Below are 18370 nucleotides of genomic sequence, written 5' to 3' on the forward strand. Positions count from 1 at the left end.
AATTTCCGATTAAGTTGCGCGCTTACCATTAGGCCTAGTTACGTAATATCATCACTACCACGTTAAAAATAGATAAGTCTACCAACAAATACTGATGAAGTGTGTATATTACACGAACTTTAATCAGTTATCAGTTATTCAGATTTAACGAACAATGTCAGGCGACAGAACCAGCTATCGGATTTTCGGTTAAAAATCTAAGCCTTAGAATGGAACGGTTGAACCTGATAAACAAACGCGGCCCACGTCATCCCGAAGGAGGCTTGAAAATGGCCGTCCCAGCAGACGTTCTGTCACCCTTTAAGACTGGAATGAAGTCCTACCATCACACGCTTAAGAGAGTTATTAAGTCTCTAAGAGAAGATGATACATCCGCTCTGGAAAGAGTTTTCTATAACTTTATCATGTCACTGATTGTTACCATAGTATTTTCTAGCATCACGATGACTGCACTTTGTGGCAATTATTTTTTCTTCGCAAATAGAGGTTAGTTAAAATTAGTGACTTGTTAAATTATACACCTAAATCTTTACTTAATATATATGTAACCCTGGTAAATACTACCAGAAATATACCGCTCAGCTAGAGAGAACTTCTCTTTGGCTTGATCGGTTGATCATCAGACATGTAGTAGCTGATCAGTATTGCCTACGTATACCAAAATGTATTTTGTAAAGCTGTCCTTCCTGTACTTTTTTTCCAAAAGTCATGATAAAGTAAAGCATTTCACTATTTTCTTACTAATTAACTTTTTGCATCAGTTTTTCCTGATTACCTGATTCATTCATCACACACACACGCACACACGCACGCACGCACGCACACACACGCACACACGCACGCACACACGCACGCACGCACACACACACACATAACAAAAAATATGTAAAGGATGGGAAAATTTAGGATAAGGGAGAGTTCCACTTTACCTTGGACATAGTAAATATATATGATAGAATAAAGGTTAAACTAGTAGAAGACTTGAGTGTGAAATTTCCATGACTACACAGTCATCTTTATGGAGAGTACTAGCACTGGTGTACATAGAGTATGAGCTGCTAAGGAATTGACCATCTTTTTTGGCTGTACTTTAATTTTATGTACACCAAGGTAAAAAATCGTGTGACAAGATGGTAAACAGATTATAGACCGAAAAATTCACAAGATAATAACAATGTCATAGACCTTGCAAAAAGTGTTCATGATACTAAACAGATCAGGAGTTCATTATACATGGCAGTGTTTGTTTTCACCAACACACCAACTGACAAAGCACATGGTATCAGTCGGTGCCGCCTAGAGCAAGACTGGTCATGGTGAAAGAATACCAGTCTCCATATCCAAGACCTCATGGATTTATTAGAATTTGTGCTTACAATAACATACTCTGCCTTCCAAAATACTATATATCAGCAATGGTTTGGCACAGCCATGGGCAGCCCAGTGCCTCCAGTTGTGTCCAACTCATTCCTGGAGTACTTGAAAGAAGAGGCTATAGTTACAGCTGCTGTAGAATTTGCAAGCCCAGTCTGTTGAAGCAGTATGTTGATGACATATTGGAATTAGTCAAAAAAGGATCACAAAAGGATTTAACTAAGCATATCCATACTGTAGATACTACCAACAGCATCAAATTCACATGTAGGGAGGAAATTGATGGCACTACCCCATTCCTGGAAACCCTTCTAGTAAAGAAAGGTGATAGTACAATCAAAGCATTGATCTATAGGCAAAAGACATGCACTGACCAAAACCTCAATTTCCGATTGCACCACCCCTTACACCAGAAGTCAGGCATTGTACGAATGTTGCTGAACAGTTAGAGACCGTTGTCGCAGAGGAAAAAGACAAGAAACAAGAACAAAAATCACATCCATGGCACCATGAAAACATGTGGATACCCTGATTGGGCAATCTAGAAATTTAACTTTTTGATGAAAGCAAGAAGACTTAGAGATGAATCAACAAAGAAAAGAACAAATTGAAAGGACAAGAAGTCATACCTTACATCAAAGGATTGTAAGAAACCGTTTAGAGAATTTACCACAAGATATTTCCACAGCCATTTCTAACACACCCAATGAAAATGTTGCAAGAATGCGTATACAAAATTGGATGCAATAATTGCAATGCATCATATATCAGAGAAACAGGCAGGAGATTAAGGGTACAACTTGATGAACATCAGATAAATACAGTATCTCAAGATGGCAAAAAATTCACTAGATTAGAATGGAAATGTTCTCAGTCCGAGATCAATAAATCAGCACTCACAGATAATTCAGCAAAAGAATATCATTGACTGGGAAAATCCCAAAACAGTCAACAGAGAAAACAGCTTGGCTACTGGTTTAAGAAGCCATCTTGATACTCCACAGCAGGTCAGTACTAAACAGAGATGATGGAAGCTACAGACTCTTGCACATCTATCACCAATTGCAAGTGTTAAACAAAGCCTAGCCGAATTAACTGTAGTACATTGTTACCATCTGATGTATTTTTTTTGGTCTTTAATCTGTTAACCATCTTGTCATGCTTTTTTTGACCTTAGTGTACATAGGATTATAGTACAGCCGAAAATGTTGGTTGATTAATACCATCTCGTACACTACATACATCAGTGCTAGACCTAAATGGTGGTTTTGTGATAATTATTGAATTAGTATACTGCCTAACACATTCAACAAATACATATCAAAGATATCATTGTGATATGATTTCCTAATTACCAGTAATTTGAGAATGCAAAAACGTAATTTTTAATAAGGTAAAGATCAAACAGTTATCAACAAAATAATTTTTCTTTAATATTGATGATTGAAATTTGTATTTTAGAACTGCATGTCTGTAGAATTGATTAATGTGAATATCAATCATTTTAATTTGCACATGAGAACAACAGTACATTGCACAGCTGATAGTTGGCATTGTCCATTTGCAATTGAATCAATAATCAAGAAGTGGAATTTGAAAGACGTCGGTAAGGCATTCATCTTACTGATAGCAGTACCACAACCGCATGAATAGAAATCTTCTTGGCTTTCTGATCGGAAACTCACCACAGGAAGATAAAGTAGGAATAAAACAATAGAGTTCTCTACTATGTTTGATTTAAACAAATGCATCACCAGTGCGTTTTATATTCTTTGCGTGTATACTTGTTTATTTTTTATCTACTAGGTTTCTTCTTTACTGTAGCATTTGTTTCACCGTTTGTAAATTGCTCATATCCCCAACTAATTTTCTCAAAAAATAACGAATCTTTGAATCTTTGGGTTTCATAATTATCTTCACACCATTTGGCAACTCCTTGGTTTGTAGCTGACATAGTCACTTTTATTGGCTGTGAAAAGCTAGTTCATAGAGACAGGCATGTAAATTGTGCAGCACAGGCCAATATTGATGGTTGATTAATATCAATTTGTAAAAGCAAAAGAGATCTCTCACTTCAGGCACATGATAAACACTATTATATCACAATGCATTCAATCTCAGCAAGTGTTGATATCAGTTAAGTTTAAATTGTTCCTTAAAATGCTTGAAAAATCTAAAATGCTTAAAATATTGACAAAACAATTTTTACAGTGTATTATTTTTTCTCAGTACAATTGTTCCTATTTATTCTGTTTGTCAAATCTGTATTATACAATTATGCAATAAGAAGGTATTATATGTACATTTGAAAGTTGGTCCAGTTGGCAATTACAATAACCTTACTTTTAGGGTCACCTGAGACAAAATCTCATGGTGACTTATTCTAATACCCTAAATCTGGCGTCGTGTGTTGTGCGTCATGCAGTGTGCATCCGTAAACTTTAACACTTTCGACTTCTTTTCAAAAAACCCTTGATCCAAATTCAATATCATTTTGCAGAAACCTTCCCTGGCCTAAAATGAACCAAAATTGCGAATGATACAGTCCCCACCTCCCAAGGGCCTGAGAGGCAGGGCCAAAAGTGTCAAAATAACTCACATTTCAAAAATCATCTTCTCAACACTCAGATATGGTAGAATCAAATACTCTTCATAAATGGAAGCATCTGAAGGTGCTTTCCCAAAATTGTGAATTTAATGGCCCCAGGGTCTCACGTTTTCCAGTGGGGAGGGTAGTAGTACTTTTCTGTTACAATGAATAAATAAAAGGAAAAAGAAATAAAATCTGTCACAACTGATGTTAAACCTAAAATGAATTGATTGTTACCTAAGCAAATACAATTCAAAAACTAAATTTACATAAACAATGACATTGCTTTAAAGAAGGATCTTGATGTATGCAGTATTTTTGCAGAATAAAGTTGTCTTGTTCATATTGATCTTGGAGTTATATTAAGAAAATTTGAGCTAGAATATTTTTTAAGATTCAAGTTCACCACTAAAAGATAATTAATTGATAGTTCTGCGACTTCGGTTTCATATCATATAGAGGAAAAACTTATTACAACTCATAATTTTGCTTATATTACAGAGAACAGTTTTCTAGTAAAAAAGCTGAATGTTTTGAGTGAAACAGAAACATCTGTCAGATTACAATGGACACAGCCAGAATTAAGAGCTGAAAGGTATGAAGTCAACATCATCAGTACTGAACTTTACATTGATGAAGCCTTTGAAGTAGATGCATGGACAAAGACCTCTGAAATCCTAGGCCGACTGACCACTGGTGGCCAGTACTTGTTTAGTGTGACATCATTTGTTACTTATGAAGATGGACAGGAAAGCCCACTAAAATCTGAGGAGATCAAAATCACGATGAGTATGTATCACTGAGCCTTTTTGTAACTGCTTTTTGTTGGAGAGGGCGTGTTGTGGCAAGCAAATTTAAATTCATCCTGCTTTATCTTTTTCTGTTCCACATGCTTCACTACACACTTCTGTAGATATTGGGCATTTTGCTGTACAGATGGCTGTTGTGTACTCAACATCTTTCAGTCAAAATATCTCTAGTGTATAAGCCACAAAAAATTTGAGCTATCACTTCTATTGAGTTCTTAAAAGATTTTGAAATAAAGTCTTATAAAAGGTGAATTACTTGTGTAGGAATTTGGTTTGTGATTCCTGGTATAACTGTCTAAAATAAGAATTCACCATGATCAAGTTTCTATTCTGTGATGCCCTTGGTTCATATATCAACTATGATATACCTCCCAACTTAGCAGTAAAGAGGGTAGACACAGTGTATAGATTACGTAACCTGTTTTAAGCCCTGCATGTCTCAAGGGAGTCAACAAAAGTTTGTGTTCAGTGCAAGATATATCATGATTCCCTCAACAGATTTATTTCATTTTCTCTCCAAATCAGAAGTTACACTTCACTGTCTTCAATTCACAGGGATCATGTATGTGATCTGTAGATAAATTCTAACTGATAGCTAAGCAATAGCAAATATTCTGTAGCAAGCATGTATGTTACTTGTATAGATTTAAACTATACATGAACATACTATATGTATGTCTAAGTCTGATTGTAAACATTCCTTTTTTTTCCCCATTTCCAGGACCTTCAGCACCAGGTCCAATAGATAAACACAAGAGTCTTGTTTCCGGAGCACATGTAGAGCTGATTTGGGAGGCATCACCAGGATATGTAGAGAGTTATAGTGTTGTTTTGAAGGACTGTTACGGAGATGTGGTAACCTCAGTAATGACAGAATCAACACATCTGACCATATCACTTGACAAGCATAGACTTTCTACAGCTTATGCAGTAGAGATTTGTTCACTCTCACATGGAGAAAAAAGTGAACCTCAAACACATACCCTACGAATGAAAGGTCAGTGTTGCATTAAGGGGCATGGGGACATATACCAGTATATCCATTTCCTGTCTTTAAGAAATAGATACTTAGTTTATAATTGATCTTATTATATCCTGAACTGTTTGCAAGGTTTTCATTTCTGTTGAAAAGCATGACCTTGATGATAGAAGTTATTGATGAAAGAAGAGTTCAGGTCATTTCTTCATCTTTTTAAGTTTCAAAATGCACAGTTTCGTGATAAATTTGCAGATTCTGATCTGAGCATTCAAGACCTTCTTGTAACAACACAGGACAGTACGTCTGCTACACTTGAGTGGAAACATCCAGTATATATACCTGTACAGAGGTATGAAGTTCACAGGTCTCTAGCTCATTCAAGCGAAGTAAATATCATCAAAATTGCAGCAAACAGAATGCAACATTTCGTGACAGATCTTATGCCTGGACAAGCCTACAGATTCAAGGTGATATCAGTCCTACCAATGCAGTGTGGAAAAGAGAGAATTGTACAGTCGCAAGATGTCTCTGTCACAACACGTAAGCTGATGTTTACTATGTATGAACTAAGATATTCCTGAAATGATATTTTTTCGTCCCTTAAATTTGCTGTAACCTGTATATTTCTCCAAATAATTGACTTCCACACATCTTAAGTAATTACGGTAAATGTGTTGATTTTTAGGTCACCTGAGACAAAGTATCATGGTGACCTATTGGGATCACCTTCATCATTGGTTGTACGTTGTACGTCTGTAAACAATTAAACATTTACAACTTCTCAAAAACCCCAGTACCGATTTCAATAAAATTTTGCAAAAATCTTCCCTGGCCAAAGATTAAACAAAATAGTAAATTATATGGTCCCCACCCAACGGGTAATTTGTTTTTATTAATTTCAATTTTTAAGCATAATTTGTTTAATTATTTCCCATTTAAACTTGGTTAGAATAAATCACACAGGATATGATAGTTATGTAATTCACATTTTGAATTTGCTTAGCATTCTGACTTCTTGTTCATCTTGCATTAGAATTGTGTGCTAACTTTTTTCACTTTTGCAGGTTTTGTACAATACTATGTACATGGGTTCATAACACCAAATTCTTGAATAATATTTTCTGCAATAATTCATTTGATATAAAGAACAAAAGCAGAAGAGATGATTTGGCATGTAAAACATGAAAAAAAAATTCAAATAAATGTACTTACTAGACAGGATCAGTTTGGTTGAGGTAGTCATTGTACAGTGTGTATGTATCGAGACATAAACTTTAAATTTAGAAATTGTATATGTATTAGTTTACGGTTTCTCCTTGTTGATATAAGTTTTTGAATTTTCTGCATCCATTTGAACATACCTTATGAAATGACAAATTTATCATAATTACCTTGACGAAGCCCTCTCACAGGCAAAACTTGACAACATGTACAAATATTGTAAAACGAACTAAAGCACCGCTAACGGAGGATGTCAGGTTGAGATTGTAGCTCTATGTTTATATGTCTAAGTCATAAGACAATCACTTTACATACTTCGAGGTATCCACACAAAGATGATCTAGTACAAAACCGCTAAAAAAAGCATTTGGTCCTAAATTCCCCCCTAGCTAGAAGTTTACTTGTTGGGGTTTGAGAGATATTGTGTTTGTGTATAATCACCATTGACCAGAGATTGTTAAGGATTACAGGCCAAGTATTGGTCCTAAATTCCCCCCTAGCTAGAAGTTTACTTGTTGGGGTTTGAGAGATATTGTGTTTGTGTATAATCGCCATTGACCAGAGATTGTTAAGGATTACAGGCCAACTATTGACACTGCACCATCTGCATGTGATTTTCATTTTGGGTAAAGTTTCACTAGAGGTGTTGGATTGCTTAAGCATATCATAATTTGTTATAGATCTATTTCAGTTTTTAGGGGAAAGTGTTTAGTCATACTTTGAACTAGGTTTTCATAATTCTAGATTGAATAAATTTCAATGTACTTAGGTCTGTAAGTGTGCACTAGTTCATGTATATTTACCATAATTTCCACACATTGAGCTGGCTAAATAAAAATAAGAGTGGAATTATTTTAGCTCTTTATTGCTTGGTGTAAAGTCTGTTAATTATCTATCTATCCATCTGTTAATCCACATTTCAGGTCATATGACTCGCCATCTTTGCCATCTTAAAAAAAAAATCAATTAAGATTTATCATAATATCCGAAAGGTGAGTTGAAGAGGAGATGGCCTGGTCGCGAGTTCAAAATGCCAGCTATTGCAACCATTTCGGAACATGGTTGTGCAGCTGTGTGGTTGGACTCATGAAATTTTGCTCACTGTTGCATGGAATGACATATAAATGGTCCTGCACCATATTACAGGCTTATGAAGCAGTCAGTTTTGGTATCTGTGAAAACTTTCTTGCATCTCGCTGTAACACATTTATGACTGACATTAATATATGATAAAATTGTTGTTTTTACAGGCCCTGCAATGCCAGGTATGGTTGATAGAGAGAAAAGCACCATCAAATCTACATCAATGGAGTTGATATGGCAAGCTTCAGAGGGTGTTGTGGATAGGTATATTGTTAAAATAGCAAGTGACTCTCCATTTAGAGAAGAATATGAGACAAATACTCCTTCTGTGGTTATAAAGAATCTAGAAGTAAATACCCGATACCAGTTAGATATCTATGCTGTCAGTGGTGAGGTGATGAGTGAGCACAAAACTGAAGTGTTGAAAACAAAAGACATAGAAGGTGAGTTCATTTCATATTTTGTTTTCTTCATATAAACGTTAATTCTATAAACACATAGTTCTGTTTGAGAAAACTTCACATCCAATTTGTCTATATTCCATGATGTATGATTGTATGTCACTATTTGTTTTGTTTATCTTAATAAATGTTACGTTACCAATACTTTTGCACCAGACATCAGCTTAGAATGGGTCGAGATGGGATGTAAACATTTTACCTAAAGTAGACAATGTCTGATAAATAACAGTGTTGGACTTTCCTGGAATGTGCAGCTGTCGGGTATATGTATCACAAGAATCCTGTGTATGAAAATTCAGCTACACACTTGTAGTAGAAATAAAGTCTTGTACTGCTTGGTCGGAGTTATCATAGTCTTTTAGACTCGTAGTTGGACAACAAAAAAATGTGCTCACTCTTGTATATCTAGACACTTTGTAAAATGATTAAATTCAATGCCAAAACATTCATGCACCAGTCTTCAGATCAATCAGGATCAATTTGGACAACAAATTGTTATTCCGTTATTCTGTTATACTTTTTAAGTTTGTGACTTTGACTGTGCAATGTCCTCAGATGGAATAGGTCCCAAGTCTGTAGTGTGGTCTTGGAACTAGTTGTAAGACTAAGATTAATCAGATCATCCAATATTGAAATTTATTAATTTTGTTGAATTGTGTGGCTACTACACCTCGTCATCTAGTTTTGGACAATTTCTTTTGACCAGTTTCTGTTTTCCTTGGCGATCTCTTAGGTTTGTAAAAAATAGAAGCAGTATGAAGCAGTCTAGCTCTGAATTATTGAAAAGTGCTGTTCACTTACGTGTTTTTTTTTGAAAAGTGCTGTTCACTTATGTGTCTTTTTAGCCCACCATCATCAGATGGTGGGCTATTCAAATCGCCCTGCATCCGTCGTCCGTCCGTCCGTTCGTCCGTAAACAATTCTTGTTACTGCTATTTATGGAAAAGCACTAGATGGATCTTTCTTAAATTTCATATGCATGTTACCCTCGGTCCCTAGTTATGCAGTATACCTTTTTTGGACTAATTCGAATTCAAGATGGCTGACAGGTGGCCATCTTGGAGTTTGAAAGTAAAAGTTTGTTACTGCTATTTCTTGGAAAGTACTGGATGGATCTTTCTCAAATTTCATATGCAGTTTCCCCTTGATCCCTAGTTGTGCATTGTACCTGTGTTGGACTGATTCGAATTCAAGATGGCTGACAGTCGGCCATCTTGGATTTTGGAAGTAAAAGTTTGTTACCGCCATTTCTTGGAAAGTACTGGATGGATCTTTCTCAAATTTCATATGCAGTTTCCCCTTGATCCCTAGTTGTGCATTGTACCTGTGTTGGACTGATTCGAATTCAAGATGGCTGACAGTCGGCCATCTTGGATTTTGGAAGTAAAAGTTTGTTACCGCCATTTCTTGGGAAGTACTGGATGGATCTTTCTCAAATTCCATATGCAGGTTCCCCTTGTGCCTTGTCCCTAGTTGTGCATTGTACCTTTTTTGGACAGATGCAAATTCAAGATGGCCGCCAGGCAGCCATCTTGGAGTTTGAAAGTAAAAGGTTGTTACCGCCATTTCTTGGAAAGTACTGGATGGATCTTTCTCAAATTTCATATGCAGTTTCCCCTTGATCCCTAGTTGTGCATTGTACCTTTTTTGGACTGATTCGAATTCAAGATGGCAGACAGGCAGCCATCTTGGATTTTGGAAGTAAAAGTTTGTTACCGCCATTTCTTGGGAAGTACTGGATGGATCTTTCTCAAATTCCATATGCAGGTTCCCCTTGTGCCTTGTCCCTAGTTGTGCATTGTACATTTTTTGGACAGATGCAAATTCAAGATGGCCGCCAGGCAGCCATCTTGGAGTTTGAAAGTAAAAGGTTGTTACCGCTATTTCTGGGAAAGTACTGGATGGATCTTTCTCAAATTTCATATGCAGTTTCCCCTTGGTCCCTAGTTGTGCATTGTACCTTTTTTGGACTGATCCGAATTCAAGATGGCCGCTTGTTGGCCTTCTTTTATTTTAAAAAGAAAAATTTGGTACCGCTATTTCTGAGAAAGTACTGGATGGATCTTTGTCAGATTTCATAGGTATTGGTTTCCCTTGGTCCCTAGTTGTGCATTGTACCTTTTTTGGACTGATTTGAAATCAAGGTGGCCCACAGGCAGTCTTCTTGGATGTCGACAGTAATACAGCACTAGCATATTTTCTTCGATATTCTATCATATTGATTCAAGACCATGTCCATTATCCACCTGTAACTGTATCTAATAATACTTTGGGATCTTTTTCAAATGATATTTGCTAATAGGTGCTTAATAAAAACATCTTGTGCCATCATTGAGTACATTCAATGAAGACCAGTTCATGAACATTTACAACACCTGTAACAAAAAAAATAAACAAATCTTCAAGAACTGAAAACAGATCCTCAAATGGTGGGCGCCCAGATCCCTCTGGGATCTCTAGTTTTTGAAAAGTGCTGTTCACTTATGTGTCTTTTTTTTGAAAAGTGCTGTTCACTTATGTGTCTTCCAGAGAGCCCTGATAAAGGCATAAACATAAGTAAATTAACACTATCTTGATATTCCAGTCTCTTGGGGATGCTTAACCATGGCCATGGCTACAGGATCATTAGCTGGGATTGGTGTTGTTTCATTAGCACCTATTCTTGGAGCTGTAGGATTTGGTGCTGCTGGAATAGGTAAAGGCACTTTGGCAGCAGCATGGATGTCTTCCTATGGTGGAACAGTAGCATCTGGAAGTCTGTTTTCTTTCCTACAGTCACTTGGAGTTGTTGGCCTTGGAGCAGCTGCTAAGGCAACTATAATAACATCTGGAATTGCATTGGGGTGCATTGCAGAAGTGGTATGATGTGAACATAATGAATATGACAGTTCATGGGCATGGATAACTTTTTGCTAGTGACTGACTGTCAAAGTGAAGTGAAATGAAGGCATGTAAATCATCAATTGGTAATCTGTCAAACATAGCTGGAAGCTTGTGTCTGGTTTTACAAGCAACTTCCATGGATTACTTACATGTAGTTAAAGCCTCACTTGACAAATTTACACATGGTTATTATGTAAAGATAAGATTCAAACATGCTTAAGCAGGGTGGTATCTATTACTAAACAGAATATATCAAAATAAATAAAAATCAATATGAAGCTCAGAAACCATCATGAGTGTAGTCAGCACGTTTACAGGTAAAGTGCAATGATGCAGTTGTCGTGTGTTTTCTGTGACATCATATCACAGGTAGAATGCTGGTATTTGGTCATGTGAGACCTGGCTGTGTAATTTTAATAGGGAATATGCATGTTTCTAGTAAATACCAACCTCTCACAGAAATATCTTCCAACTTTGGTTCAGCAAAGATAATAAATGGAGGCATGTTTACAGAAAGTGAAGCTCAACAGTTTAGATACAAATACTAATGCATGATATCATCATGAGTATTTCTCAGATGAGTTCATGTTTATCTATATAAATAGATCATATTTCTCTTCTCTTTTTTGGTGAAAGTTGCTTATAATGGGGTTTTAATATTTAAATCGAGTCAGTCTTTTTTTTTCACTTTCAAACAATTTGTTGATGACAGACAATCAATTAAACCTACTTTTTAAGTACATTATTGTAGTGCGTTGAAAACCAATCAATGTTTTCACTGTCACTTCTGCAACTATGTTACTGATATTCCTGCTAATAATTGAAGTTTTTTTTTTTATTTTCTGTATATCTTTAGTCGTAGTTTTCTTTTTCAGATATTATTCATTATTTTCCCCTTCAAATTACAATAAATATGGATCATTTGACCCCAATTTTCAGGATGACTTGTAGTCATTGTGTTTCTTTCATTATCGTCCACTAAGGGTTACACATGAAAAAAGCACTTTGAGGTTTTTGTTACCTTTACCACTTGAATTCAGAGTTTATAAATGTACATCTATATCACATACTGTAAAGTCTGATGAAACAGATACATAACAATGTGGAGTCACCTGTGCAAGCATTTTTTCTCCCGGGTAATGTGCCTCAGGTTGATTACAGTTAGCATATCATCATATTTCAGGGGATTCAGCATTCTCAATTTTTTTATAAGTTCAAAATAAATTCTATTTTAACTTGTAACTTCTTTTCTCCAAAAGTCAAGTGAATGATGGTCACATTTCTTTTGTCAAAATGGGGGAGAGAAAAAGTATTTTAATCGGTATATTCATAGACAACTCAGCTTGTGATAGGTGAAAGAGTCTACATATTAGACAGATAATATATAACTTTTCTACAATATTCACAAACATTCTTTGTGCAGTGTTCTTAAAACTTATTACATAAACTTATATAATGACATACATATACATTATCGTTAAGAGTTTGGTGAATATTCCAGTCCCATTTGTCAGTATTTATGTCATATTGGCTTCTGTAAATTATTTGATTTTGTCATGTGAATGTCTTTTTTTGCAATTCTATAATGGTCTTTGACATAACAAGTACATAATATGTGTTAAATGTGACATTTAGACCTTTTCTGTGTTTAAGTGAAACAAAACATTGGCGACTGTGTTGATATATCAGTTATAAGCATTTTTTGAAGGAAAGATGTGAACATATCTCATAATGTCATTATATTATGACATGATGATATTTGTAGTGATCTCTATAAACTGTTAATAACTTTATTTTCTTTTGAAATATTAGATGTTCCATTTGAATGCTGGCTTTTCTCATTGTTATCATTGTAGAACTAATATGTATTACTCCTTGAGCTGACAATAACCCCTGTTCCCCTCTTAGGGGGGAAATTGGAAGAGTATAATTTTCTAAAAGCTTATGGAAAATGCTCCATGAAAATCGATTTTTACCACCTGGCTGTTGGGGCTTTTGGACATTATTCCGCCCCCCTATTAGTTTTGATGTTATACAATAGAACACAGTCAAGGTTATAACGTGCGTAATTTTAATGCTAGCACCATAAAATGGTCTCAAATGAAAGCTTATGAGTTTTTCTTTAATTTGATGCCAAAATATGTCCACCAGCTAATCTGCATATTTATAAATATTAATGACTTGTTCAAAATGGCTGACATTTTTAGTAACTTAATGCATATTATTACATCTGAAGTGTAAATTTCATTGTGGATATTTAAGCTGTGTTTGAACTTTGAGTGTTGGGCCGTTTAGGTATGATGTCATTTTAAATCGACCCACCCCTAAAATTTTGCAAACCAATTGACAAGTCACTCACCTGATAATATTCGGAATCACTGTTATTCATCTGTTTATGTTATTCTGAATAGTTAATCAGACTGTAATGAAAAGTTAAATAATTACTTCAGATTACAAATAATATTTTAAGACTACATATCTCATTATTGATTATTCTTTTGTAAGGAACAGGAAATCTCTTCTTGAAAAATATGAGGAAACATGTGCTTTTGTTTTCAGACAATTTCCCTTCCTTTTAATCTTTCTGTGTTGTGCCATAAATATTTATTATGCAATATTTATGATATTATGGGAGATATTTTAATGTATTATGTAAATTAATGTGATGTATGAACAGTTGTTTGAACATATGAGCTAGCGCTGACTATCATAACAAATGTCATATTAAAAAATTGAAAATTGTCATATTTAAGAAGCAATTCAAAGCAAAGTTATCATTGTTTGAAAAATAGTTACTTTATCTTGAAAGTGTCCTGTATCCTACATTTCTGAACTTTCACATTTTAGATCAGATGTGATTGAAAGTACTGGAAGAATGAAACAGCTGTCTGATGAAGTTTTACTTGATCAGATGTCACTAAAGTCCCTAATGAACGAAACAGCTGCATGATGCAGTTTTACTAGATACGATGTCACTGAAAGTCCTGGAAGAATGAAACAGCTGTATGATGAAGTTTTACCAAAGTATAATGTACCTATGTATTGCTTATCATCTTAATTTTGTATATTAGTGGTGTGTACTTGAAGTAGAAAAAAAGTCTGTATTTATTGTTGCAGTTCCCTGTTTGGGTACACGATAGGACAAAAAGAGACAGGTGGGAATGAGGGATTGGAAAATTCTACTGTTATCGTAGATATAAGGGTCAGTTAGGTTACACACTTTATAACTAGTAAGAATCAATATCCACAAAATGGTTGTGTAGAAATATTCCAACTTGTTGACATCTCAGAGTATTGTGAATTACAGCTTCTATTGATTGCTCTTATTTGTGCTAAGAAAACTTTGGAATGAAGGGTAATATTTTGTTGTGTATTTGTTGCAGAAATAATCAAATCTGAATTCATTGTATTTGTGTAGTTTATAATATATTAATGGTGTATACAAACAGAGGTATGTGTGAGAAGTGACTTCTCTACCCATGGTAGGGCTTTCTTTTATACTCACTGTTGAGTAATAAACAAATAAGTGTTACATAAGTTAAAATATTGTGTAAGGTTTACACTGGTCCCCTTGGAATGTACCTATTAATGTACAGGTGGATGGAATGATGTAGGAACATATCTAAAATAATTTTCTGGTAAATTTCACACTTAAGTCTCTAGATACACTGTCTCTTATTTTCCTTCTTTTCAAGAGTCTGTGTGTAAATCTTTTATTGAATTTGAGGTTGAATTATGGCTGTGTTTACATGTTGTTATTTTCTTTGGGTTTTTCCACATACAGATATTGAAGCTCCAATATGAAATAGTGCAGCAGGTATGCCCAAGAATCCTTTAAATAATGAAGCTTGACTTTCATAATAATAGGCTTTATTTATTCTTATTGATACTGAGCACAAAGAACATCATCTATATGGTCAAGATATAAGATAAAATATACAATATTTACACCTTTGATATAACTTAACTAGAATTCAACAGGGACAAGTATAAATCTCTCAAAAAAAATGTTTTGCAGATTTCGTAAGTGCTGAAAGTGTAGGAAAATTCATGACAAAACAGGCAAAAGGATTGCAGGTAAAAAATCCCCACACCTACAAGATTTAGAAAAAAATGTCTTCTGTGGAGGCAAATGGAATACCTAGTAGTAAATCAGGTTGTCCAGGATCTTACACATAAACCTGATTGCTTATTTCTTATTGAAGATTAATACTTGAACCATGCAAACATTGAATATCAACAAATATGATAGGGAACTGAAAAATATGTTGTTATCTTGATTAAGTTTAAACATTGATTTATTTCTTGATATGGCAGTGATACAAAAACAGTAAACATAAACAAGTATTAAAAAACAACTGCTAAACACCAAGGTTTTCACAGATGACGGGGATCAATGACGAATATAATGGCATAACCCTGACACCATAGCATGGTACACCATCTACTAAATAGCATGGCACTTCACCAGTCATCACACTAAAATGTCATAAACAGACACTAAGCATGACACCTCACCCTGTAACATTATACTGACTATGGACTAAAATGTCATAACCAGACACGTAGCATGACACCTCACCCTGTAACATTATACTGACTATGGACTAAAATGTCATAACCAGACACGTAGCATGACACATCACCCTGTAACATTATACTGACTACGGACTAAAATGTCATAACCCGGACACGTAGCATGACACCTCAACCCTGTTACATTATACTGACTACGGACTAAAATGTCATAACCCGGACACGTAGCATGACACATCACCCTGTAACATTATACTGACTACGGACTAAAACGACATAACCCGGACACTTACCATTACACCTCACCCTGTTACATTATACTGACTACGGACTAAAATGTCATAACCAGACACGTAGCATGACACCTCACCCTGTTACATTATACTGACTACGGACTAAAATGTCATAACCCGGACACGTACCATGACACCTCACCCTGTAACATTATACTGATATTTGGATGAGATAACGAAATATCTTGTACTCACAGGTAACAATATATCACAACAAAGAAAACCACAGACAAATAACCGATATTGACTTCAAGTTTGATGAAGAAAGCACCCTTTGAACAACACTTGTCTTAATTATCGATCAAGTGATAAGATGATAAGATGGATTTGCAAATTAAATTAATTTCCATTTCACATGTGATTTATGAAACTTGCAAAAATTTCGCTGAAATTAAAAATGTTTTGGTTTGTTATAACTGGAAACTAACAAGCTACTTGATAGATCATTTTAAATTTTTTCCAAGAATACCATGATACAGATTGACATTCCTGGATGTTCCAATCATTCGGAAATTAAAACCAAGCGTAGACCGGAAATCTGGGGTAAAATGTAGGTTGCCTATCTTAACAACTCATTGAAGTATGCTGCCATATTTGGAAACAGTGACTCCTTAAATTCCTTTTTTACGTCAAAGACACGCCCACCATCCTCCATTTGCTGTATTTCCCATATTAGTATCATGAAGTCGGCTGTAGAGCCATTTGCATAAATATTGGTGTTTCCCATTTAATTCAATGCAACGAATAAAATCAACCTATCGAGGGGTATTCATCTTTAAACTTCTTTGGTCAGGACTTAACTTTGATAAAGGTAAATTGCCCTCCTCTTAGTGCAATGTTGTCAGTAAATATAGCTTCAGTAGTACAGTAGTATTTTCTCAAGATCCAAATGAAAACAGCTTCATCTATGGTTTTCTTAACTTTCCTAGAATTGTTGTCTTTTTGTCGAAGTAGATTCAGAATATGTGTACGATTTCCATTGTAGGTGTTATGCTGTTTGTCTAGGGAGTTATTCCCCTTGTTGTGCATTACGTCATCAGTTATGATAGTAAAGATGAGGGAACGAAGCCAGGGTGTTTTGTGATGGTTTCCAGGGTAGATGCAATCTGGGGCATCTTTAGTTTATTCACGGCTACCGACACTACATCCATGAGCGTGTTTACTTGCTCATTATTACATTGATAATTATTAGACTTACCACTACGCCAATTTACTATCTTCTCCCATGAAGGTTAACGGAAATACCTGATAACATCATTGTTTTAAGACCGAGGAATGACACTTTTTGTCAAAACAATAAATATTAGACAGACTCAGCCACTAGGGGTCATATCATTTAATTGTATTGAAGCCAACACTCATTACAAGATGTGTGCAACAACAAGTCATGGCACCTTGTTGCATGAAGTGATACTGATATAACACACCCGGTTACTCTAATTTCTGAAGATAATACATTTTCTCAATTAGCAATTACCTTCTTTATATTGTATTACATATTAAAATGCAGGTATGTTAACTCTATTACGAAAAAACAAACTCATGTCTGAAAAAAATCGAGAGAGCACCTTGTTACTCCAATAGGACGTTATGTAAATGCTACCAGACATTAATTAGGTATATATAATGATACCAGACATTAATAAGGTATATATAATGATATCAGACATTAATTAGGTATATATAATGATACCAGACATTAATTAGGTATATATAATGATACCAGACATTAATAAGGTATATATAATGATATCAGACATTAATTAGGTATATATAATGATACCAGACATTAATTAGGTATATATATAATGATATCAGACATTAATTAGGTATATATAATGATACCAGACATTAATTAGGTATATATATAATGATATCAGACATTAATTAGGTAATGATACCAGACATTAATTAGGTAATGATACCAGACATTAATTAGGTATATATATATATATATAATGATACCAGACATTAATTGGGTATATGTAATGATACCAGACATTAATTAGGTATATGTAATGATACCAGACATTAAATAGGTATATGTAATGATACCAGACATTAATTAGGTATATGTAATGATACCAGACATTAATTAGGTATATATAATGATACCAGACATTAATTAGGTATATATATAA

General features: G+C 34.9%; 1 protein-coding gene across 1 annotated transcript; it reads left to right on the top strand.

Moving 5' to 3' along the window:
* Positions 1–209: 209 nt before the first annotated feature.
* On the top strand, positions 210–17296 carry LOC132547891 (receptor-type tyrosine-protein phosphatase eta-like). Its single transcript, XM_060211733.1, has 6 exons — positions 210–486; positions 4466–4753; positions 5495–5770; positions 6005–6292; positions 8224–8499; positions 11102–17296. The coding sequence occupies exons 1-6, from the start codon at positions 210–212 to the stop codon at positions 11380–11382; spliced, it is 1686 nt and encodes a 561-aa protein (XP_060067716.1). The 3' UTR covers positions 11383–17296.
* The last annotated feature ends 1074 nt before the right edge of the window (positions 17297–18370 follow it).

The sequence above is a fragment of the Ylistrum balloti genome, unplaced genomic scaffold (genome assembly GCF_031769215.1).
Source record: "Ylistrum balloti isolate Yb309-2 unplaced genomic scaffold, AGI_CSIRO_Ybal_v1 Utg369562, whole genome shotgun sequence".
NCBI classification, from domain to species: Eukaryota; Metazoa; Mollusca; class Bivalvia; order Pectinida; family Pectinidae; genus Ylistrum; species Ylistrum balloti.